This window comes from Neoarius graeffei, chromosome 28, assembly GCF_027579695.1.
Source record: "Neoarius graeffei isolate fNeoGra1 chromosome 28, fNeoGra1.pri, whole genome shotgun sequence".
NCBI lineage: Eukaryota > Metazoa > Chordata > Actinopteri > Siluriformes > Ariidae > Neoarius > Neoarius graeffei.
In genome coordinates this window covers 48,865,473-48,892,551 of record NC_083596.1, presented here as the reverse complement: position 1 = coordinate 48,892,551, position 27,079 = coordinate 48,865,473, and the positions used below count along the sequence as shown (strand labels likewise).

The 27,079-nt window shown below is 40.6% G+C and overlaps 1 protein-coding gene across 1 annotated transcript; it reads left to right on the top strand.

Moving 5' to 3' along the window:
• Nucleotides 1-10,510: 10,510 nt before the first annotated feature.
• On the top strand, nt 10,511-26,877 carry scn4bb (sodium channel, voltage-gated, type IV, beta b). The gene is made up of 5 exons (XM_060912632.1): nt 10,511-10,583; nt 24,099-24,265; nt 24,927-25,149; nt 26,027-26,156; nt 26,784-26,877. The coding sequence occupies exons 1-5, from the start codon at nt 10,511-10,513 to the stop codon at nt 26,875-26,877; spliced, it is 687 nt and encodes a 228-aa protein (XP_060768615.1).
• Nucleotides 26,878-27,079: the final 202 nt, after the last annotated feature.

Sequence of the window (27,079 nt, the reverse complement as noted above, 5' to 3'; positions counted from 1 at the left end):
GAAAATGCTATTATTATTATTATTATTATTATTGGGAAAAAAAAGATGTATATAATTTTTTTTTTGTATTTTTGGGGGTTTTGTTTTTGAGCAGAGTTTTTATTTCATCCTCCGTTGGTTCAGCAACATGCTCTGCCATTTTGTTTTTCTCTACTCGCGGTATATGAGCTGATAGCCTAGTAGTAGAGTAGCCAATTGCAGCGCATGGCTGCTCATATCCAGTATACGTAGATAGAATAAATAAATATTTATTTTCCTATTTCATCTTTCTTCGCTTATCTTGTTTTGCTCTTCACTTTTATGGTTTCATTAGTCCATTAAAATGTCACTAAAACTACATTGCTGCATTCGTGTAGCATTCATGGTGTTGTACATTGCTCTGGATAAGAGCGTCCTGCTAAATGCCTGTAATGTCCAGTGTTTATACAAAATGGTGCCAAAAAACATCCAGTTCTGCAGGCAGAGATGCCTCGTTGACGAGAGGAGAAATGTCAGACTGGTTCGAACTGACAGCAACGTAAATAACCGCTCTTTACAAACATGGTGAGTAGAAAAGCATCTCAAATGCACATGACCAATGAGCTACACCAGCAGAAGGTCCACTCCAACACCACGGTCCACTCCTTTCAGCCAAGAACAGCATCCGAGGCTACAGTGGATGCAATCTCGTTTATATGGATTTCATATTTTTCTCTTTAGCGTTTATATTGTAACGCGCACACTGATTGTTTTTTTTTCTTCAATGAAACGATTACCGGATTGGAGCAGTTGGGACGTTTTGTAAAACAGGTTACGTCGTCGTAAGGGCACTTATTGCACATCAGTTCGAGTGTTTGGGACAGAACCTGGACATTGCTGATGGTTTAAATACCATCGTGTGTTTTGCAGAAACTGATGAAGAAAGGCTTCCTGGTGCACAGAAAGAGGAAGTGATGGTTTATGTGAATTAAGGCAATGAGTATGTATGGGGTGGGTGGGGAGCTGCAAGAGGTGGGGCATGATGTTTTGATATCTTGCTGGGGACCAAATGTCACATGTATCTGACAATTCTGATATTTTTGCTCTTGAGGAAAAGGCTAGGGTTAGATTTGGGTTTAGCATTGCAGGAAGTAGCTGCATTAGTAATTATGCCAATGGAAGGTCCTCATAAGGATAGTAAGGTGTGTGTGTGTGTGTGTGTATATACGCTGCGGTATATCCAGTCATGCTGAGTGCTCGTCCCTTGGCAGACTCTTTGCTGCACCAGCAGAGGACACCAAGCTGTGTGTGTGTATAGGAAATGCAGCATTGATTGGAACTGATCCAGAGCAGCAGGAAGAAAGAAACGCAGTCACATTCAGGAGCTCTAAAAGTCTGAGTGAGACTGCACAACCACTGAAAACCTTTCATCACGTCTACAAACTACTTTGCTTGGTTAATAATAGGATTGAGGATCACCTGATACACCGAGAGAGAGATGCTCAGCCATATCACTTCATCCTCCAGCATGACTAAGGGGCCTAAATAGGGCTTAATGTATCTTTAAAACATCTATGCCGCAGATGAAAAAAGTTTCTTAATGCACCTTTTGGAACTCAAGCTGGAAAGAATTCGTGAAAACATCACCATGAGTCAGCTTTCCCATCCACCTGCAAATGTGATTAAACACACAACGGAGACGATGCAGCCAGGTCCTATTAACAGTCCATTCAGCTCTTTTTTTTTTTTTTTCCAAACTGCAAGGAAAGCAAAAAAGAAAGCCCATGTGGGAAGCTGTGAAAAAAACTCATCAGTCTGGAAACTAAAGAGGAAACAAAAAGTCACCTCGAGTCAATTGGTCATCAGATGTACAGCAGAAAACGTCACAGCTCGGCCTGTATTAAAGGGGAACCGAAGTCATTTTTAAACTTGCTTTATTTCTTAATTAACGTGTTATTCAATTACGTTTTCGGTTTTATTAACCTTGTATCGTGACTCGTATTGTCACATTACACTTATTAGCCTTTTTGCTTTTTAGCCATGTTGAATTTGGTCCACGGCAATCATTGCTTATCCGCGTGATCTTCATGAGACTTGTGCGAGACTTCAAACGTGAAGTGTCAGCGCCGCCATTTTGAAAACTGTTTACACAGCGGCCAGATCGCCATATCATTCTGATTTAGTTTAACTTCGAGATTTGCCAGCTTCATCAGTGATGGAGTGTCAGTCCTGCGTGCTGTGGCGCATACACCTGAAGGCGCGCCTCGGGCTGCACGCGCGCCGTGAACAAGGTGCTCCTGAGCTCAATTAAGGAACTGTGTGTTTGCCTATTTAAGGACTGTGCTGATGCATTTCCATCGTGAAGTATTACGATATGCATTACCGAGCCTTTCTACCCGTTGTCTTGATTGCCTGTTTCTCATTCTTGTCCTTGCTTAGATGTTGATGTACTTTGCGCCTCGACCAACCCTTTTGCCTGTATTCTCGTTTTTGATCTAGCCTGCCGTTTTGGATTGTTTGCCTGTTATATATTGTCTCACTGTGTGTGTATATATATATTATATATATCTCATCTCATTATCTGTAGCTGCTTTATCCTGTTCTTTTCTTTCAGCTTTATTGGGAACATTAACCATATGAAATACATAATAAATTACACAAAAAATTTACAATAATTTACAAAAAGGAAAAAAGGTAATGTTACCCAAAGGGGTCAGCATGAACGGGAAAACCCATGCGAGATACCGCCCACTTTTAACAATAAAAAAGTGAAATCATGAAACTATTGTTCACAACACATACATTTATGATAAATATGATTTATAATAAAGTCAGTGCGCCAAGTTTGATGGCACGCGCAAGATCGGATGGCGGACCAGGTGCACGGTCTCTCTATATCGTAGCAGGTTTTGAGTAGTTTACACAGAAATACTACAACATAGTTTCTAAAAGAGTTCGGGCTGCTGAAAATAGCGCTGGGTGCAGCATAGCAAACAGAGTTCCATAGTTTCACAATTCCATTGAAGTATGAGGCCTGGAATGTTGAAGTTTTGCAGAAAGTGGTTTTCAGATTTAGAGCATTACTTTGCCTTGTGCGGCCGTGTGTTACAAAAGAGACAAAGTTGTGTGCATTTAGGTCAGTATGACCATACAGGCATTTGTAAAAAAAAAAAGTCCTTTAATTCTCTATCATACACCAGAGGTAGGAGGTTAAGCCTCTCTAGCCTCTCTCCATATGAGAGTTCACCGACGCGGGTTCTCAGTATCCAGTGCGTGGCCCTTCTTTGCACTTGCTCAATCCTTGCTTTCAAGTACTGTTGGCTTGGTGACAGACTTGAGTAGCAAAGCATAGCTGGGACTTGACGAGGGAGAGATATAATGTTCGTCTCACCGAACCGTCCATGAGTAACGAACACATACGCTTCAGGAGTCCTAGGAGTTTATTTGCTTTTGCGACGATTGCATTGACGTGCGTTTCCCAGGAGAGTGTCTCGTTAACAATGACGCCCAAGTCCTTTTCTTCAGTCATGCGCCCAAGCTTGGTGTGATTCAGGCTATAATCATAATTTAAAGGCTGTTTCTTGCGTGTAACTGTGAGCACTTTGCACTTTGAGGTGTTAAATTGAATGTTGTTGTTTTGTGCCCAGTCACTCATTCTTGATAAACTATCCTGTACATCCACACAATCAGGAACAGCTTTGACAGCAGAGAATATCTTTGTGTCGTCAGCGTAAAGTGCTGTTTTTACACCAGGGCTTATCACATCAGGTAAATCATTAATGAACAAAACAAATAAAAGCGGACCCAGGAGACTCCCTTGGGGCACGCCAGAAGTGACGGGAGCCCATTGTGATGAGGCACCTCCAAGAACCACTCATTGGACTCGGCCAGATAAATAATCATCAAGCCACGATAACAGGGGACCCATAACCCCGTATGCTCTTAATTTAACTAGTAAAATGTTATGGTCCACACTGTCAAAAGCTTTTGCAAAGTCCAAGTATATAATGTCCGTCTGAATGTTCTTGTCCAGGTTCTTGCCAATATCGTGTAGAGCTGAGAGCAGTTGTGTTACGCATGATCTGTTTTTAAGAAAACCGTGCTGGAGATCTGTTATTAGGCGCTTTAGATGATCATATAAGCAAGTGAAAACACAGCGCTCGAGAACTTTGCTGATAATTGACAGGAGGGATATCGGGCGATAGTGTTTGGCCGGTTCTCTAGAATCCTTTTTGTGGATTGGTACAATATCAGCAGATTTCCATTCAGTTGGTAGCCTGGAGCTGCTAAGAGATTGATTAAAAATTGCGCACAGACTTGGAGCAATTTGTTCGCAGCATTCTTTTCTACAGGGTCGCAGGCAAGCTGGAGCCTATCCCAGCTGACTACGGGCGAAAGGCAGGGTACACCCTGGACAAGTCGCCAGGTCATCACAGGGCCGACACATAGATACAGACAACCATTCACACTCACATTCACACCTACGCTCAATTTAGAGTCACCAGTTAACCTAACCTGCATGTCTTTGGACTGTGGGGGAAACCGGAGCACCCAGAGGAAACCCACGCGGACACGGGGAGAACATGCAAACTCCACACAGAAAGGCCCTCGCCGGCCACGGGGCTCGAACCCGGACCTTCTTGCTGTGAGGCGACAGCGCTAACCACTACACCACCATGCTGCCATATATATATATATATATATATGGTATATTCTGCACTTTATTAAACTGTATACTTCTGCACATACATCCACCTCCCTCGCGTATGTGACATGGAGATTATTCCATACGACTTTGAACCAACGTGGAGTAGAGAAGAGTTGGAAGAATGACAGGATAAGGACTAGTCTGTCGCGCTGGTATTTACATCATTACTGTCGCACAGTTAAAACGTGCCAGATCAGACGGCTGATGGGTTTTTAAAATGATAAATTCATATTATACTGAGCGGATTTCCCACATAACCCTCACTAAGGTTTCGGACTGCACTACAAAATGGCGTCTCCACTATATAGTGCCCTATATAATGAGTAGGAAGCGATTTCGGACACAGGGAAAACTTCCGTCTTGATTACATCAGCATTCGAAAGAGGACGCGTGCATATTTGACAACGTTGGCAGATGTTGGTCACTTTGATTTCCACTGTACGTTTTACTTCCGTCCTACGATGTCTCGCACAGGTCTCAACGAATCTCGTTTACGGCCATCGCTTTGACGTATGGACTGATGTATTACAGAGCATATTTCAAACACTCAGAACTTGCTATAGTAGTGACAAAATAGCGATCAGAAATGCATTCCGATATTTAATAAAATGAGATAAATAGAATTTTGATAATAAAAAATTTGCCTTCAGTTACCCTTTAAAAGACAACCTGAAGCTGATGCTCATCTCTTTCACCTTCTGACTTGGACTTAATTCACTACAGTTAAACTCTAATGTTATTTCTATTTTCAGCAACACTTCAGTCTTCTCCTTTACATACACTCCCGTTCATCTGTTAGCATGTTCACTCCACACTATAATATAATAGTCGGCTATAGTGCAGTTCTTCCTGCACTATATTTTGTAATTAGTTCAGAAAAATATTGTTCGCTGTTGTCCACTGGACTGTAAATTGCCTCAAGTATTGTTAATATACTCCACTGTGCAACTATTTGTGAGTGCAGATTATCCAGTTTTTGTGTCATGACTAGGTAAAAACCATCAGAAAACTCACTATAGGCTAGTTACTTTGCAAGAAATCTGCCAGTCACAACTTAACCAACAGTGAAATGACAAAAACTAACTCCTCAAGCAATATCAGGTGGCTAATATGACTAGAAATGCTAATTACCTCGCTCTTTCTTGCTAAACATTTTAATATATTACAGAACGTTAGGCTGCGAACGAGCTAATACAATACAATGCAACACAGACCCTATTAATAGTTAGCTAATAGCTCACAAGTGTGTAATGTAATGCAGACAAAGGAAATTTCATGTCTCAGTGTGGGACATATGCAAACGTAATTCGTGTTTTAATGTAAATTTAACTGAAAAGTGTGACATGTCGAGTTTCTGACTCGGAAGTAAGGTTTTCTCAGGTACCGGTATCCTGTTAAGTTAGACACCTGGCTAGTGTTAGCAGTAAAGATAAACAGTCATGGGGAAAAAAATTGCCTCAGAAATCTTGTCAGTTTAGCTTGTGTTAGCTTATAAAAATCTGTGAAAATCACATCCATTTCTGTATTCTCTGAGGGTTTTTTTTGTTTGTTTATCTGTAAAAGTTATATCTAGCACAGCCACAGATAGCCTGCTAACGTATTGTGTGGTGTTACCTCAAGAACAGCTAGCTAGAAATTTGACGAAACATTAGCTAGCTACATTAGCTTCATTGAGAAGCCTGTTTTCCTAAGTTCATTAGTTAAGTTAGTTTTGTTAATGTAAGTTAAAGAAAACCAGACATTTAAAACAGAGAAAGGGGGGGAAAAACTTTCCGGTCATCATCTTTTAGAAACACTTAAAAAAAAAATAAAAAATTAATCAGGACAAGTACATCTGAGGTTTTGTGGTGGCTTCAGTAGTATTGTACGCACTCTGTCTCCTATCTTGAGCTCGAATATGTATATCTATGAAAATACATGCGCATATATGAATGCTAATGATTTTTTTTCAATCTACTTCCTGCCCACATTGCTATAAATACACCAAAAGACAGGCGTCCTGACCTGACTGAAATGATCAATCACGCTGTGGATAAAGCATCCATGCTGCGCTTCTAACCCGAGGGTCTTGCATAAGTACACGCTGACAATGTCAGCTAATTACCCAATGATCCAGCATACCTGGGAAGAACTGAAAAATGTAGAAGTTTATACAGATGTATAGTTTTGCCATTGTATGACCTACACACACACACACACACACACACACACACACACACAAAAGCAAGTAAAGAGAAAACAGTCCTGAGGCAAAAAAAACTTGACACTGCTGGCCTGGCTACAGTCATTAGAAACTCAACTCGATCTATCAGACATGTTCAAAGTCACCGCCAACACACACTCGGAGCGTCCTATGAGTCAGATCTTTTGAGCCAAAAGTCATGTTTCATAACAAAATAGCATCATCCATACTACCATACTAAACAGACTGTTACAATGGTGTGCCATACCAAATGATTTATCCCATACTGCTGTAGGAAAGGGGCGGCACGGTGGTGTAGTGGTTAGCACTGTCGCCTCACAGCAAGAAGGTCCTGGGTTCGAGCCCAGCAGCCGGCGAGGGCCTTTCTGTGCGGCGTTTGCATGTTCTCCCCGTGTCCGCGTGGGTTTCCTCCGGGTGCTCCGGTTTTCCCCACAGTCCAAAGACATGCAGGTTAGGTTAACTGGTGACTCTAAATTGAGCGTAGGTGTGAATGTGAGTGTGAATGGTTGTCTGTGTCTATGTGTCAGCCCTGTGATGACCTGGCGACTTGTCCAGGGTGTACCCCGCCTTTCGCCCGTAGTCAGCTGGGATAGGCTCCAGCTTGCCTGTGACCCTGTAGGACAGGATAAAGTGGATGGATGCATGCTGTAGTAAAGAGCATGTTAAAATAGTATGGAAACTGTACTACTGTACCCAATAATATATCAGGATAGTGTACTACCCATACTCCTGTATGAAAGGGCATGTTAAAATATGGATACCATACTAAATACTATGTGAGTATAGTGTACCATCTCATCTCATCTACAGGGTCACAGGCAAGCTGGAGCCTATCCCAGCTGACTACGGGCGAAAGGCGGGGTACACCCTGGACAAGTCGCCAGGTCATCACAGGGCTGACACATAGACACAGACAACCATTCACACTCACATTCACACCTACGGTCAATTTAAAGTCACCAGTTAACCTAACCTGCATGTCTTTGGGGGAAACCGGAGCACCCGGAGGAAACCCACGCGGACACGGGGAGAACATGCAAACTCCGCACAGAAAGGCCCTCGCCGGCCACGGGGCTCGAACCCGGACCTTCTTGCTGTGAGGCGACAGCGCTAACCACTACACCACCGTGCCGCCCTATAGTGTACCACTGTATGAAATATGTTAAATAGTATATCAGGATAGTATACTGCCCATACTGCTGTACTCAAGAGTATGTTAACATAGTATGGAAACCATATAGATACTATAGAAGTGTGGTGTACTACCCATACTGCTGTACGAAAGAGTGTGTTAAAATAGTATATCAGGATAGTATATCAGTATGGATACCCATACTGCTACATGAAAGAGTATGTTAAAATATTATGGAAACCATATCACCATACTAGATAGTTTGAGTATACTGTACCACCCATACTCCTGTATGAAAGAGCATGTTAAAATGGTATGGAAACCACACTACCATACTAAATAATATGTGAGTATAGTGCACTGACCATACCACTTTATGAAATACTATACTGCCCATGCTGCTGTACTCAAGAGTATGTTAACATAGTATGGAAACCATACTACTAAGCTCAGTAATATGTCAAGAGACTGTACTGCCCATACTGCTGTACTAGAGTGTATGTTAAAATAGTATGGAAACCATATTACCATACTAGATAGTATAGGAGTGTGGTGTACTACCCATACTGCTGTACAAAAGAGTATGTTAAAATAGTATATCAGGGTAGTATATGGAAACCATACTAAACCGTGTATGAGTATAGTGTACTAACCATACTGCTGTACGAAAGAGTCGGTTAAATAGCATATTAGGATAGTACACTACCCATGCTGCTGCACTAAACAGTTTGTTAAAATAGTACATCAGTGTAGTGTACTCTCCTTATTGCTGTACTCGAGTATGTTAAAGTTGCCTATAAGTATAGAATGCTATCCATAGTGCCTCACTAACTGCTCTGTAAACATAGTATGGAACCTTTACTACTGTAGTACAAAGTATATTAGTATAGTATGCTAGTCAAAGCCCTGTACTAAATAGTATAGTGTGTTCTGCCTATTGCTGTCTTAAATAGTATGGAACCCATACAACTGTATTAAGTACTATATCAGTTTAATATTCAACCCATACTACTGTAAATAATATATAGTATGCCTCTCATACTAAATAGGATGTCAGTATTTAATACTGTTGTATAAATAATATGTTAAAATAGTATGCCACCCATACGAGTGCAAAGAAAATATGAATATAGTATGCTATGCATCTCAAATGGCATATCAGTATAGTATGCTATGCATACCACTGCACTAAATAAATATTAAAATACAGTCACAGTATACTCACATACTATTTAGTAGGTCAAAATAGTACTTGACTCTTCCTGCTATACTAATTAGTAGTCTACTATCTGTAGTATCATACTAAATATAGTCGTAATACTATGCCACACAAAGCACTGTACGAAATAGTATGTCAAAGTAATGTCAGTATAGTATGCTACCCATACTCACGTACTAAGTCAGAGCAGTACTAACTTAGTAGTCTAGCACCTCTCTTATTACACTACATAGTCATAGTAATATGTCATCCATACTGCTTTACTAAAGTTTATATACTAAATACTGTTTGAAAGATTCTGCTGTACAAGCCACATAGAAAATAATATGGTACCCATACTACTGTACTATATAGTATGCATTCTATATAGGCACCCATACCATACTGTACCACCTCTCTAGTGGCGTACAATGGCATTTTTAATGCACATGGTGTGTGCTGTCCTTCTCAGTGCCTGTGCAAAAACTGTCTGTCCATTCATAAGATCAGATTAAGATCAGATTTCTGGGAGTTTTTTCCTTCCTTTTCTCACTGCAAAACCAAAACACAAACAAAAACAGCTGATCTGAAATCAGCTCTGCAACTCTTGGAAGCTGCACTGCAGAAAGAACAGGGTGAGTATAACAGAATGAAGTCCAACTTAGAAAAAAAAAGATGAGGGAGGAAGGATGAGGGGATGAGAGAGAGAGAGAGAGAGAGAGAGCGAGAGCATCAAGCAGCCAGAGGAGAGAAAAGTTGAGTTAGAGCCAGATTTTCTTCAGCAGTGAAATAGAGGATCTTGTGTTTAGTCTGCAGTAAAGGAAAGCGCACTGCTGTTCTGCTGATCTGCTGTCCCGGGATGGAGAGAGAGACAGTGTGTGTGTGTGTTCCATGACTGATGGTGTACATCTGCACGTGTATTACAACATCAGGAGCATAAGAGCACCGCTGTGTCTCCTGAAGACGCTTTGACTTAGATAGTATTGACCTCTGGAATTCTCTCTATAGGACACAGAGTTTTACCGGAGCATCAGAAGAGGTATCACTCACTCTCTCACACACACACACACACACACACACACACACACACACACTGGGATCTTTCCTCATAAACTGGAACTTCTGCTTGGGCTCCCTTGCACCCAGAAGATCAACCAAACTGAAGAAAGCACCCAGAGTTCTTGGAAAATTGACCACGGTGTAATCCAGGTGTACACCCAAACTGCTAAGGTCTCTAAGTGGGAATTCTGGGAGACGGACAGAATACTAAGGAGCAGAGAGCGGTGGAGAAACGTTCGAAAGGACTGAGAGATGGAGATCCCGAAAGCAAGAAGGTTCCTGCCAGAAAGGAGCTCCGTCAGCCTTCTCCTGATTGTCATATTCAGTAAGAGTGCTGTTTCCTTTTATCGACATTTCTTCACTCGAGATTTTTTTTTTTTAATGGTGAAAAAAACTTAAACTTAGAGGGTTCTTTAGTTTGCCCCTTTAGAAGAACCTTTAAACATTGGGGGTTCCCAGAAAGAGTTCAAGGACAAATCCAGTGCCCTCCATGATTATTGCTCCCCTTGTAAAGATCAGTAACAAGGGTTAGAATAAAATCCACCTTTTGGTGAAGTCGCTTCATCTCACACTGAAAAAATGAGAAAAATTCAACCTTTAAGTAAAACAAATTTATTCAGAGAAAAATAAATCCCTCATCAAGAAATAATTATTTTCAACAAAAGCTCATGTGCCACTATTATTGGAACACAATGCAACTAAAGCATGTTTCCCATTTAAATTGGACATTTTTGAGTTGATTGGAGTGTGTAGGAACTTTCAAGCTGTAATCCATGACTTCCTGGTTAACTGGGGAACAAATATGACGTGACACAGAGGCCAAATTCCCTTCGTCATCCACCAACATGGGAAAGATAAAAGAACACACAAACCAAATGAGAGAGAAGTGTGTTGACCTTCATAAGTCAGGGAATGGTTATAAACAAATAGCTACTCACCTGAAAATGTCCATTTCTACTGTTAGGACAATAATAAAATAGTGGACACCAACTGGAACTGTTACAAACTCACCTGGAAGAGGAGCCGAATTAATTTTGCCCCCACGTACAGTGAGGAGGAGGGTAAGAGAGGCAAACAAATCCCCAAAGATCACGGTTGGTGAATTACAAGAAAATGTAAAATCTTGGGGTTTCCAAGTCTCGAAAACCACCATCGGACTCTACCTCCATGCCAACGGATTATTTGGAAGGTACGGGTTTGGCGTAAAAAGAAGGATGGCTATAACGAACAGAACCTGATCCCAACTGTTAAATATGGTGGAGGTTCTGTGATTTTTTTTTTTTTGGGGGGGGGGCTGTTTTTCTTCCAAAAGCCCTGGAAACCTTTTTAGGGTCCATGGCACCATGGACTCCATGAAATCCCAGGACATTTTAAATCAGAATCTGGCTGCCTCTGCCAAGAAACTAAAACTGGGTCGTCATTGGATCTTCCAGCAGGACAATGATCCGATGTGCAAATCAACACAAAAATGGTTCACTGAGCACAGAATCAAGCTTCTGCCCTGGCCGTCTCAGTCCCCTGAGCTGAACCCCAGTGAAAACCTGTGGGGTGAGCTGAAGAGGAGAGAGCACAAAAGAAGGCCGAGGACCCTGGATGATCTGGAGAGATTGTGTAAAGAGGAATGGGCTCAGATTCCCTGCTCTGTATCTCCAACCTTATAAAATGTTATAGGAGAGACTCAGTGCTATTTTACTGCCAAAGGGGGTTGTACAGAGTATTAAATGCAGGGGTGCCAATAATAATGGCACGTGTTTTTGTTGAAAAATAATTATTTATTGCTGAGGGATTTGTTTTTCTCTGAATAAATTTAGTTCTATTAAAGGCTGGATTTTTCTCATTTTTTCAGCGTGAGATGAAGTAACTTCACCAAAAGGTGGAATTGTTTTTCCTAACCATTTTTACTAATCTTTACAAAGGGTGCCAATAATTGTGGAGGGCACAGTAAGTGATATCCATACTACTATACTAAATATAATACAGTACCTTAATAAATAGGATTCAGAAACAGTGTACTAGATATATTCTGTCTGTTTATCAGTAGTCTGTACAATATTTGAGAGTGCACTACACTGTATTTTAAAATAGTACGGAACTCATACTGCTCTACTAAATTATATGTCAATATAGTATGCTGTCTATGCTATAGCATGTCACTGGAGTAAATAGTGTGTCAATATAGCATGGAATTCATACTACAGTACAAAATAAAGTGTCACTATAGTGTGAAACTTGTACTAAATAGTATATTAGTACAGAATGGAATACTATTACAGTACTAAATGGTATATAAAATAGTATGAAATTCGTACTACTGTACTAAATAGAACATTTGTCCAGAATGGAAAACTATTACAGAAAGAAAATCGTATAAAATTAATACTACAGTCCGAAATAGTATGTTAATACAGGATTGAATACTATTACAGTACTAAGTAGGATATAAAATAGTATGGAATTCATACCACAGTACAAAATAATATGTCACTATAGTGTGAAATTCATACTACAGTCCTAAATAGCATACTAGTACAGAATGGAATACTACTACAGAAGAGTATATAAAATAGTATGAAATTCATAGAGTATAGTTCTAAATAGTATGTCACTGTTGTATGGAACTCATACTACTGTCCTAAATAGTATGTTAGTCCAGAATGGAATGCTACTACAGAACTAAATAGTATATAAAGAAGTATGAAATTCATACTACTGTCCTAAATAGTATGTTAGCACAGAATGGAATGCTACTACTACTCCAGGACTAAATAGTATATAAAAATAGTACGAAATTCATGCAACAGTACTAAATTGCATGTTAGTACAGAATGGAATACTACTACAGAATAGTATATAAAAATAGTATGAAATTCATACTACGGTACTAAATAGTATGTCAGTACAGAATGGAATCCTATTACCGAACTAAATAGTATATATAATAGTTTGAAATTCATATAGTCCTAAATAGTACGTCACTGTTGTATGGAACTCATATTACTGTCCTAAATAGTATGTTAGTCCAGAATGGAATACTACTACAGAACTAAATAGTATATAAAATAGTATGAAATTTATACTACTGTCCTAAATAGTATGTTAGTACAGGATGGAATACTACTGCTACTACAGGACTAAATAGTAGATACAAATAATATGAAATTCATACTACAGTACTAAATAGTATGTTAGAACAGAATGGAATCCCATTACAGAACTAAATAGTATATAAAATAGTATGAAATTTATACCACAGTACTAAATAGTATGTTACTATTGTATGGAACTCATACTACTGTCCTAAATAGTATGTTAGTACAGAATGGAATAGGCAGAACTAAATAGCATATAAAAATAGTGTGAAATTCATGCTACAGTACTAAATGGTATACAAAATAGTATTTATTTCATACTTCAGTTCTAAATAGCACACAAAATAGTATGGATTTCATGCTACTAAACAGTATGTCAGGAATGAATGTCACCCATACTGATGTTTTAATGAAAGTAACTTGGCGTTATTTGATTTGTCCTTCTACAAGGACCCTCAAACCTAAATTTTTCCTTTCAGAAAAGGTTCCAGTTGGAGAAATTAAGAATGTTTAACTTTGCACAAGAACCCTTTGAGTGTTCTCATTTTTACTAGTGAATCAGCCATCTTTTTTTTTCTTTTGCACTCATTCAGATTTGTTTACAAGAAGGAGGTTGGTTTGTGAAAATGGTTCAACTTCAAGTCCCTTCTGACAAAGAAACACATAGTAGTACCTTTTGAGATGGAACCTTTGAGGGTGTCTGAAAATTGAACAAACTGAAAAGCCCTTAAAAGTTCAAGATTTACACCGTACGACATGCATCGAATAAACTTTGATGTATGTAGACTGTACGATGATAACACCTACTGGATCACAGGCTCAACACAAGTCAATATTCAAGAATAAATCATCAGCAGCATGTGACTGCGACGCTATAGTGGTAAACATTGAAGCCAAGCAAGAATGTGGTTTGGCTCCAGTGTCATGTTGATCAGTGTGTCATTTCATACTGCATTCCTCTTGGTTGGTTAGTAGACGTACTGTAGGTTGGAGCAGCAGTCACATTGTGAGATGATCATCCAAATATTTAGTCACAAAACCGTGATACCAGACATAAAACCGGTCTTTAGTCTCAGCCTTGTTCCACAGCCCTGGTAGGCCACACCCAACTCATTGGTTCACACTTGCCCACTCCACTGGTTCAGCTCTATATGTTCCAGCAAGTAAAACACTGAACCACACAGTGGATTGAACTGTCTGACCCTTCGCTGTCTCTCCTGTAAAAAAAACAAAAAAAAAAACAAGAAGTGCTGGGTAATATGAAACGGATTTTTTGCTGGCCATGCATTGTTTCACATGGTCTCCAGCAGCTGTGTAAACACGTGCATTTTCTCCTTTGGACATCATCAGGTGTTCAGGAGTAAAAATAAAAAAAGGCCCTGCTTCACTTTCCTCCAAAACCATGAGTCAGAGTTTCAGAGTTGGGATAATAATCAGAAACGTCAGCGTTCATTTCTGAACGATCATGTGAACAAGACAAAGCCAATGTTGCAGTCAGTCTGGAGGATCCACGAAAGTACGTTTACATACGCAGTACCTTTGTTTGATCCCCATTGATCTCAGCTCAGTAGAAGTAAATTACTTTTTTGGAATGTGTTGCGGGGTGGCACGGTGGTGTAGTGGTTAGCACTGTCTCCTCACAGTAAGAAGGTCCGGGTTCGAGCCCCGTGGCCGGTGAGAGTCTTTCTGTGCGGAGTTTGCATGTTCTCCCTGTGTCCACGTGGGTTTCCTCCGGGTGCTCCGGTTTCCCCCACAGTCCAAAGACATGCAGGTTAGGTTAACTGGTGACTCTAAATTGAGCGTAGGTGTGAATATGAGTGTGAATGGTTGTCTGTGTCTATGTGTCAGCCCTGTGATGACCTGGCGACTTGTCCAGGGTGTACCCCGCCTTTCGCCCGTAGTCAGCTGGGATAGGCTCCAACTTGCCTGCGACCCTGTAGAACAGGATAAAGCGGCTAGAGATAATGAGATGAGATGAGATGGAATGTGTTGCGGGTCTAAAAACGCACGAATGGATGTATTTTAACAAATGAAATGAAGCTGACCAACAAAACATGAAATATTTTGGGTTCATTCTGTCTGCAATGAAATACAATTCAAAGTCTCATCTCATCTCATCTCATTACCGTATCTCTAGCCGCTTTATCCTGTTCTACAGGGTCGCAGGCAAGCTGGAGCCTATCCCAGCTGACTACGGGCAAAAGGCGGGGTACACCCTGGACAAGTCGCCAGGTCATCACAGGGCTATAAGTCAAAGTAAATTTATAAATCACTGCTTTCTTTTTTCATTTGCATTTTCAATACCATTCCAACTTCTTCTGATTTGAGGTTTTATTCCCTCATTTTAAATAGATACATGGTGTTTTATTTAGAATTTCTTAGGTTGCTTATGGCGGCACGGTGGTGTAGTGGTTAGCGCTGTCGCCTCACAGCAAGAAGGTCCTGGGTTCGAGGCCCCGGCGAGGGCCTTTCTGTGCGGAGTTTGCATGTTCTCCCCGTGTCCGCGTGGGTTTCCTCCGGGTGCTCCGGTTTCCCCCACAGTCCAAAGACATGCAGGTTAGGTTAACTGGTGACTCTAAATTGACCGTAGGTGTGAATGTGAGTGTGAATGGTTGTCTGTGTCTATGTGTCAGCCCTGTGATGACCTGGCGACTTGTCCAGGGTGTACCCCGCCTTTCGCCCGTAGTCAGCTGGGATAGGCTCCAGCTTGCCTGCGACCCTGTAGAAGGATAAAGCGGCTAGAGATAATGAGATGAGATGAGGTTGCTTATTTATTTATTTATTTATTTATTGCTTTCTTAAGTTTGAGATGTCCAAGTACGTTATATGCTATTACTAAAATCTGAAATTATTTTCTTCTTTATTTTTTGCCAGAATTTACCAGCAGCAACATATGATGGGTTTTGCTCGCCCACCACATTGATATACTATTTTTACAATGACCATCATGTCCTCCTAAAGTTATCAATGTTCTAATGTTACCCAACATATCAAAATTGATTGTCTGTTGTTGTTGTAATGAAGTCAGTTGATCTAGCTAGTTTGTCCACTTAAAATCTTAAAAGCGAGCTTTTTGTGCTTTGTTGTTCTGTCCTGTTTGTCACTTCTCAAAACTAATCTACCACAATATGCTATAAATACACATCGAAATATCAATATTAATGTTCCTGACCCTTTGTATTCAGTTACACCATCTCCAGAACGTTTCTGTCTCCAGAATTTTTCACTGTCCCAAATATACAAGAAATAAGGACGACTCTCAGGAGATCGAAATCGCAGACGTTCGGTGGTTTTTAAGTGATCAATCCTCTAACATTAGGTTACATTGTGTGTGCCTGTATATGGGAACTGTGTCCAGTGTCTGTCTCTCATATTGGATTTTTTTAATAGATCATGGAATAAATTTGCACTGCATCAGATTTATTTTTTTTCACTGTTCTTAAGTGTTAGTGCATTGATTACTTCCAGACAGAGAAGTAATCAATGCCTGGATGGAGAGCAGCTCCAGTGAGGGAGTTGGCTCATGCCCTCACTGCAGAGAGAGAGAGAGAGAGAGAGCAGCTGTTTTTGTGAACGAGATTTTGCAGCATCATTGCTGCAAGACAGAAGCAGGGGGGAGAGAAAGAGAGAGAGAGAGAGAGAGAGAGAGAGAGTAAACACTGCAAATGTAAGAGATCCAGTAAACGGAGCACTAGTTCTGATTAAATGATGGATTTTGCAGTCAGGGAGCGTTTTAACTGTAAAATCAACTCCCTCAAATATTAGTTACATTAATATTTTGGCTCTATATCAGAGCTATTGAGGATTTTTTTTTTCTAAAATTGTCACCAGGTTGACATATAATTCACATATGACAGTTAAAAAATAAATATAAAACCATGTAATAATATTAATACAATTTAAATAAAGAGAAAATTTCAAGAAAAAAAACCACAATGGAGCTGCATGTCTATATAAAACAGAATGCGAACTACAGTAAAATGTTTATACTGCTGAGCTATTTAGGTTTGGTCCAGTCACAGTCATACATGTCAACCTATACGGAATGTCCGTATTTTATACGGATTTGATTCAATAAACGTAGTATACGGGCGTATAAATAAAGTTATACGGATTCTTTAAAAAAAACTTCAATATTTATTTAGAGCTATAATCAATTCCCACGATGATAAAAGAGCGCATAACATTTACAAACGTACTGTACACCACAGAAAGCCAGTAAAGAGTCTTATGAAATCGCGCGTTATCTTGTGGTAGCGAGACTTCGTTCCACTTCTGATCATGCGCACACCGCATTACGAGAATCCCGCCAACCGTGAAGTCATAGACATATAAACATAGATGCCGCCACCTTCTGCGTAGAATCAGACGTCATCCTCGCCGCCATATTGGATGTGGCAAAGAGAATAAAGATGCCTCATTCATGTGCTGCGTTTAACTGTACCAACAGGTTTACCGTCCAAACGAGATCACATGGGATTACCTTTCACAGGTGAGACTGGAAAAATACTTTTCATTGTATTTGGTCATTATAACGTAATTTTACGAACAGATTTTCCTGACTTTGTGGCTAATATGAAGTCTCGTGTATAATAGCCGCTTGGTGAAACCTGTCTCCAAACAACGAAGTATTTCCTTCGTAACTACGCTGATAACACTTTGTGTTTTTGTCAAACATTGGAGCTTTGTATTCATTCTGAAGGTTTATTGTTATTAATATTGAATAAAAAGTAACTGGGATATATCATTGTTAATTATCATTCAGATTTTAGGTAAATTATTTTAATTTGCATCTTATACGGATTTTATAAGGGAAATACGGATTTTGGAGGTTGGTTATACACATTTGATTGACCAAAGGTTGACATGTATGCACAGTGGCTAATAACCCGATCAAAAAAAAAAGGTAAATTTAATAATTTTAATAATGGTGCATTGTGATTTCCACTTAGAGAATCATGTTTATAATCTTTAGGGCTGTATTAAACTTTAATTGATGGACAAGCTAATAAAAGATTTCAGACTAGCCTAGTTGAATGTAATCTTCAGAGCATGTCAAGAAATCCTCACAAAAACATTTCAAGCATTTGGGGATTTATAAGTTAAAAGCAAGAACAGTGAGAAATCACACGGATAAATGATGGTAAACATATTATTAATGGGTTTAAAGCCAAAATAGGAAATTCGATCCATCCATCCATTATCTGTAGCCGTTTATCCTGTGCAGGGTCGCGGGCAAGCTGGAGCCCATCCTAGCTGACTGTGGGCGAGAGGCGGGGTTCACCCTGGACAAGTCACCAGGTCATCGCAGGGCTAACACATCGAGACAAACAACCATTCACACTCACATTCACACCTACAGTCAATTTGGAGCCACCAATTAGCCTAACCTGCATGTCTTAGGACTGTGGAGGAAATGCAACATGCATGCAGAACATGCAAACTCCACACAGAAAGGCCCCCGTCGGCCACTGGGCTCAAACCCAGAACCTTCTTGCTGTGAGGTGACAGTGCTAACCACTACATCACCATGCTGCCCGTGAAATTCAATCAGAAACCAATAAAAAAAATCAGAGATGCTCCGACTTCTTTTTCCTGACTGAATGAGCTGGAGGTTTGTGATTTTGTGATTTCTTGAAGTTCCTGGTCATTCCCAGAAAGCATTATTTTTATTGCTGTTAATGACAATATCATGCCAGGGGACATACCACCAAATCATAGACACGTTAAAAAGATTAAGAGAGACATATTTTCAAAGTTTTACAAGCTTTCTAATTCTTAGATGTAGAAAGTAAATCGAAGTAAACTTGAACTTCCTTTTTAAATATTCAAAAAAGAGGTGATATTTTGGTTAATATATTTAGACTTAGGAAGATAAAAATATTCATCATTTATTTTGTGTTACAGTTTCAAAACAAAAAAGAAAGGTCGTTTCAATATTCTGTAGGCATTCTTTTAACCGATCGCTGCTCTTTGATGCCATTGTTATGCTCTTCTTGCTCCTGCCACTTTTTAAAAAAAATCCTTCATCTTTACTTTTTACATGCTGTTCTTGGTCCTTTACTTCACTAGATGTTCAAACTTGAGGTCGATACTTTCCTGGTGATATACTTCATATTAAATCTTCCGATTATTTTGACCTGACAAGTATTTAAATGCAGCATCCAAATAAATGCATCGTGCAGCTGCACTCTTAAGTTCTGAAATCTTCATCATTTAGCATTTCTCTTTGCTGAATACATGAGCAACCTCATCCATAGTGCTGGACATCAGCTAGTTTGTTTATAGAAATGGATTTTTATATATTTAAATACTGGCGAGCCAGCCAGGAGTGACAAAATACAAAATCTAACACAACAACAATTGAAACTAAAGCAGATGCAAGAGATGATCCAAGCCATGGTTTGGAAAAGAAGTTCCATCCATTCATCCATCCATCCATTATCTGTAGCCGCTTATCCTGTTCTACAAGGTCGCAGGCAAGCTGGAGCCTATCCCAGCTGACTATGGGCGAGAAGCGGGGTACACCCTGGACAAGTCGCCAGGTCATCGCAGGGCTGACAGAAAAGAAGTTCTACCTAGCTAGCTAATTGTAGCTTTTGAAAGGTTATTGGTCTTGTTTTGTCATAAAGACCTGGCAACATGTCAACAACCAAGACCGCGACAAATACAAATTATATAGAGTATTCAGTATTTATGAAATGTTTATGAACTGGAATTCTATGCTGCACAGAATTATGAGCCTGGATTCCCTATTTTGGAGGGAATTTTTTAAAAATAGGTACCTCAAAAGGTTATAGCTAGCTAACATTTCCACAAACGTTGTCTCCGAACTGACAGGTGGATTTTTTTTGTTTGTTTTTTGTTAAAAGGGATGTCATTTGAGGAACAACAAAGCAATGTTGATACTGGCGCATGTCCTGCTTGAACAAATCACGCATGGTGAAGACATTAAGTGACTTAGTAGACTCATGTTGGCATCATATTACTTAGAAAGCAGAACCGATTGGGAGAGATTGTTTCACTTTCTAGTGGGATTTGGCCAGGTTTTGGATTTAATGGTTGCCAGGTCCATCTGTTTTAGATTTCGGGACAAATCCTATTTATCTCTCGTGTGGGCGGCACGGTGGTGTAGTGGTTAGCGCTGTCGCCTCACAGCAAGAAGGTCCTGGGTTCGAGCCCCGGGGCCGGCGAGGGCCTTTCTGTGCGGAGTTTGCATGTTCTCCCCGTGTCCGCGTGGGTTTTCTCCGGGTGCTCCGGTTTCCCCCACAGTCCAAAGACATGCAGGTTAGGTTAACTGGTGACTCTAAATTGACCGTAGGTGTGAATGTGAGTGTGAATGGTTGTCTGTGTCTATGTGTCAGCCCTGTGATGACCTGGCGACTTGTCCAGGGTGTACCCCGCCTTTCGCCCGTGGTCGGCTGGGATGGGCTCCAGCTTGCCTGCGACCCTGTAGAAGGATAAAGCGGCTAGAGATGATGAGATGAGATGAGATCTCTCGTGTTTAATTCATCAAACTATTGCTTTTGTTGATGAAATAATTAAATAATATTGGCTGGCTTTGAGTGGTCTATCAGATACATTCCATTCAGCTAGCATGACCCTGAACGAGTCGAAGATGAGTAGCTGAATGGAATATATCTGATATACCACGAAAAAAAGCCATTATTATTATACAAACACACTCTCTTCATATCAGCATTCTTGAAGGCCAACATGAGCTTACCTGTGACTTGGTGCTGTTAGCATGGCAGTCCAGTTACCTTCCAGCTGATGTAGTGTTAGCAAAGTCCAATGCTAGCGCAGTCATGTCTCATCTCATCTCATTATCTCTAGCTGCTTTATCCTTCTACAGGGTCGCAGGCAAGCTGGAGCCTATCCCAGCTGACTACGGGCGAAAGGCGGGGTACACCCTGGACAAGTCACCAGGTCATCACAAGGCTGACACATAGACACAGACAACCATTCACACTCACACCTACGCTCAATTTAGAGTCACCAGTTAACCTAACCTGCATGTCTTTGGACTGTGGGGGAAACTGGAGCACCCAGTGGAAACCCACGGGGAGAACATGCAAACTCCACACAGAAAGGCCCTTGCCGGCCATGGGGCTCGAACCCAGACCTTCTTGCTGTGAGGCGACAGCGCTAACCACTACACCACCGTGCCGCCCGTAGTCATGTTTGTTTACAAATTATCACAGTCATTCGCTATTGCAGAAGTTTTACATCCCTGTCATGTCTCTTTTCCAGTTTTTCGATGTCCATTGGTATGTTTTTCTCTTGTAAATATGCGTGAAGAATATCTAATGAAGTTTTGGTAGCCTTTCGGGTGTTCAGCTTGTCTTTTAGTTTAAATTTTCAGGTTATTTATTTAGTGCTTAAACCTAGCTTTGGATTAGACTCGTCTTCTGTCTTTCCCGGCTGACAAAGAAATGATTTTGTGCATGTGTAGCAGAAAAGTTTTGCCATTGGATCTTTGCATAAGCTCTGATGTGTGATGTCATGTTGTCTTGACAACGTGCAATATTATAACAATATTGCATGCTCATTCTCCATTGGGGAGAGTGACGTAATACATGGAGGATAAGCAATAGGATAACAATATTGCATGCCATCAATAAAACCACTAGAAGGGAATAGAATGCATGTTTTTATTCCATGGAAAAAGTGGCCCGTATGTATAATAATTATCCCCCGCCACGAAGTGCACAGGGGGATATAGGAATGGAGTCTGTCTGTCCATCCTTCCGTCCGTTCATTTCAATCTGGACAAGTATTCTCAGAAGCTACATAAGCTACATCAATGAAACTTTGCATGCTCATATTACCATTCATGATCGAAGTTGAGTTCAAAAATAATTTATGAGAAATTATTATTTTCAGAGTCATGGCCCTTAATTTTCGTTATTGGACTTTGTACAAGTTGACTCAATCTGGACAAGTTTTCTCAGAAACTACATAAGCTACATCAATGAAACTTTGCATGTTCATACTACTGAAAAAAGCTGGGTAGTGTTTTATGAAGGTGTCATAGCACTTACGACATCATAAGTCAATATTAAAGCAATGGGCTTATAAGGGCGTAAGTGTGAAGAGGTCTTCATAAAATGCTCGTGGCAAGGGATAGTGATGACCATATCTTCTTGTTGTGAGTATTGTCTAGATTACCAGGAATGCTACATATCAGCACTTTTTTGTTTCCTTGAAGAAGTACAAGATCATTACAGATGTGACCATAAGTCCATTAGATTCATTCCAGTGAATCACCATTAAACCATGAATTGTGTCCAAATGATCATCATTGGAGACCCTTTACATTCCATTGGAAGACCATTAAATGTTTCTAGAATCAGTCATAGGTCACATGTTAATTCTTTAGGACCCATTACATTGTGATATACCAGCATACATAGGTAACAAAAAAGCTATACAAAGCTTTACTAACTACAACATTACAAAACCACTGGAAGCTCTAATAGTGATGATCTCAGGCCCTGTCCACACGGCAACGGATTCAGGTGACTCCGATACAATTGCTTATCGTTTAGGCCTGGCGTCCACACGGCACCGGCGTTTTGGGTGCCCAAAACGCAATCTTTTTGAGAACGGGTTCCAGAGTGGAAAGATCTGGCAACGTTGCCATTGCGAAGTCGTCTGGATGAGTAGCACGGATTTGTTTACGATGACATCACAGCCACATGACTGTGAGTGCTTCACGCCGGGTAGAAGTGTAATGAACTCGATGCGAGTTGTCAACAAATCCTATAACTTGGTTCATGAAACGCGCTTACAAAATATTTTCACTGTGAATATTTATTGTGTAATGGTGCAAAGTGAGAGAGAGAGAGAGAGAGAGAGAGAGAGACTCTGCCCTTAGGGCAGAGTCAATCCCGCCAGCAAAAATAGGGAAAAAAAGGAGCGATCTCACCTCTTCAGATGTTGGTTTTAGTCCTACAATACATTCCTCAAAAAGGGCGTAGAAGAGCAAATTAATCCATCAACGTGTAGCATTCAATTTATTCCGGACCATTAAAGACGCCGCCTTCCGCGTAGAATCATACGTCATCCTCGCCGCCATATTGGATAGGTCAAAGCAGAGAATAAAGATTCATGTGCTGCGTTTAACTGTACCAACAGGTTTACCATCCAAATGAGATCACATGGGATTACCTTTCACAGGTGAGAAACAACAAATTAATCCATCAACGTGTAGCATTCAATTTATTCCGGACCATTAAAGACGCCGCCTTCCGCGTAGAATCATACGTCATCCTCGCCACCATATTGGATAGGTCAAAGCGGAGAATAAAGATTAGCTGCGTTTAACTGTACCAACAGGTTTGCCGTCCAAACGAGATCACATGGGATTACCTTTCACAGGTGAGACTGGAAAAATACTTTTCATTGTATTTGGTCATTATAATGTAATTTTACGAACAGATTTTCCCGACTTTGTGGCTAATATGAAGTCTCGCGCATAATAGTTTATGCGCATGCGTCCTTACTTCTTCTATTGTTCTGGTGTCTCCGAAGGGACCATCTTACAGCACCCCTAGAGGTGTGGCATGTGTATTGCATCGTTTTCAGCAAGCGTTGCGTTGCCATATGGACCTGATATTTTACTGATCATTGCCCATTTGGACGCGATATATTTTTAAATAACATCTCGTTGCCGTTGTTGTGTGGATGTAGCCTCAGTGTTTGAAGGACATTCTACCTGATTCACTCCCATTTTCCTTCTCTGTCAGGTGTGTATTGGACGTTGGAGGCATTGGAGATGAACACCGGTAAGATCCCGTATGCAGAGGTGTTGAACGGTAGCAATGTTCTGCTGCCCTGCACCTACACCAGTTGTATCGGCATCACTAAACTGTACGTCAAATGGGAGTCCAATATCAATGGCAGCATACAGAAGGTGAGGCTTTTGACCTTCGACCTCCGACCGCAGAACATCTGTGCAAAGATGCGTTAAAGACTTTCGTTCATTCTGAAAAATCTCCATGTAGACGTAGTTATCACAAAATGTGAACATCTTTCTGCTCATGGTGCAGGCTAGCATGGGGGTGGGATTAGTGTTCGTAACACTTTCTTAGGACTTTTGACAATTCAACTAAATCTGGGCACATTGCTGGTTGAATTTGTAGATTTTTTTTCATGAAATCAGGTTTAATAACAATCTATCTTGAGAAACATGATACCTGCTGATTATAATATTTAGCTTTCCTGCTCGCTGGTAGAATAAATTAATGTTTATTCGCGTTAGATACAGATGCAGATCTAGTTACAGGATAATGGAAACCAATTATTAAGTTTATTAGGTACATTTTAGTGTTTAGTTTTTTTGATCAAGTCGTTTTCACTTGATAGCTTTGACCCCCAGGGTCACCTGATAAACTTCTGTTGTGCAAATAAAGTATTGGGGCAGCCATTAACAGGAGGAGGTGCTGAGGTACTAAAGCTGGGGGTGTTAGAAAGAGTATTGGAAGGGTCCAGGTTCAGTTTCATCGTTTTAGGATCATACCAGCAAATTATTGTCAGTTTGCTCATCCAGTCACATGCCTGTGTCATTCAATTAGATAATGGACTCGATGATCCCAACGGATAATGCAGAGCCGGTGAACAAGAAGATTTACAGAGAACGTGTGGAATTTGTGGGGGTCCCAAATACAAATGATGTGTCCATAAAGATCTGGAATGTGACCTTTGAGGACGCTGGCCAGTACACATGCTTTGGCAAGAACCCCAAAGAGAAGGGCAAGAACCACAGCGCATACTTCACACTCTATGTGGTGGATGAATGTGAGTGATGTTTCGAAACTTGTTCTGCTTCAATCATTCTACTTCTTGCCTCCATTTTGTTCAGAACTGGTAGGTGCTCTTATTTCCTGCTGGTAAAGTTGTGATCATAAGTATTTGTGCTCAAGTGCACCGGTGACATTAGCTAGTTAGCTAGCTTACAAATATTTCAGCTGCTAAATTGTGTATAACGCAGCAATATAAAACAATGTTTATGGTGTAACTGGTGTAACCTGAGTCTACCAATATTTGAAAAAATAGCTTTGCCATGATTAAAATGGAAAAGCTCAGTAAAACGTAGGTGCTAAAGAAGACAACTGGACTTGCTTGAAATTCTCGAAGACGTTTCACCTCCCATCTGAAAAGCTTCTTCAGTTCTGTCTGACTAGCAGGGAGTTCCAGGTGTTTATCCTCTAGTGGACCAAAAGCAACCCGAAGGAGAGTCGTTGAGGTCACATGGGTCGACCCTCTCGGTCATCATGTAGATGTTAGGGTCCATGGAGGCCAGGTGCGAACTTCAGTGACTCTCCTATGGGTTGCTTTTGGTCCACTAGAGGATAAATACCTGGAACTCCCCACTAGTCAGATAGGACTGGATGAGAGCAGAAACGTCTTCAAGAATTTCAAGCAAGTCCAGTTGCCTTCTTTAGCACCTACAGTTTACATTGACCTGGAGGACTGAGAACCTTCACAGACAAAAGCTTGGTAACAATTCAAAATTGTTTTCAAAGTTCCATTCATGTTCACAACTCGATAAAACATTTCCACGACTTCTGGGATGGGAACACGAATTTATTATAAAGCACACAAAGCCACCATTTACTGGACGTTACTGTACAGTGCCAGCAATTTGACTGTCAGGTCTCTCTTCCTGTTTCAGTACGGGTTGTGGATAACACTCTGACCCTCATCATCGTGTCATGTGTGGGAGGCTGCATAGCTCTACTGGTGATCTTCATGCTGCTAAAGAACTTCACGCTCTTCGTCCTTGCCAAGCTCGAGGAGAGAAAGTAAGAGCGGGTTTATGTTTTTGTTTATGTCGGGTAAAGAAACCGAACATTAAAATGAACCTAAAAGCTTGTTTGATTGCGTCACAGTAGAATGGTGGGCAGGATTAACAATATAATATCCATTCATTTTGTGTCATGTTTAACCTCCTCCAGTCCCCCTGAGTTGCTCTTGATGCTCGAGATGCTTGTGAAAAAGAGCACCTAATGTTGACCTTAGAATTTGAGCCACAACCTCCGTTACTGACTGGATGTACAGGCTAAAATAAACATCCTCATTCCACTGACGTAATTTGAATAATGTAGTGCATAATGTGAATGGGACTGGAGGTGAAAGATGGCTAAATTTTCTCACTTCGGAACATTGGAAAAAGCAGAGACTGTGATCCTTATGTACTGACTCCTGAACTGCTGCGTCACATCAACTGTGAGACCAAATTTGTGTTTTCCTGATATGCTAAATAAAACGAAATCTTCCGAATGATGCACAGACACAGTAACACTGATGCAGTCCTCAAAATGGCCACCATTATACAGTGTGATGTCACAAAGCTGTTTGGGGTCAAGGGGAAAATTGTGATAAAGTGCAGTCAGCAAAGAAATAACCCCCCCTCTCTCTCTGGCCTGCAGTAAGGAGTGCCTCGTCTCCTCAGGGATCGATAATACGGAAAACGGACTGTCCGGCTCCAAAACGACACCCAAACCTACACCAAAGAAAGCTTGAAAGCGAACTCTCTCTCTCCAACATGCTGGCTGTTCACGTCTCCTGTTTTCACAAAAACAAACAAAAAAACCCACACACCATTCCTTGTGATGCATTTCTACATTTAGAATTTTATTATTTGTACATTTCATTTGTCATACTGTACATACATACAGTGGTACTTAAGTTTGTGAACCCTTTAGAATGTTCTATATTTCTGCAT

What these genes read in the sequence shown, in the direction of transcription:
- scn4bb (XM_060912632.1), top strand. Translation starts at nt 10,511, where the DNA reads ATGGAGATCCCGAAAGCAAGAAGGTTCCTGCCAGAAAGGAGCTCCGTC. An exon ending in TCTCCTGATTGTCATATTCA is followed by an intron (nt 10,584 to 24,098) that starts GTAAGAGTGCTG and finishes CTTCTCTGTCAG; the next exon opens with GTGTGTATTGGACGTTGGAG. An exon ending in TCAATGGCAGCATACAGAAG is followed by an intron (nt 24,266 to 24,926) that starts GTGAGGCTTTTG and finishes TCATTCAATTAG; the next exon opens with ATAATGGACTCGATGATCCC.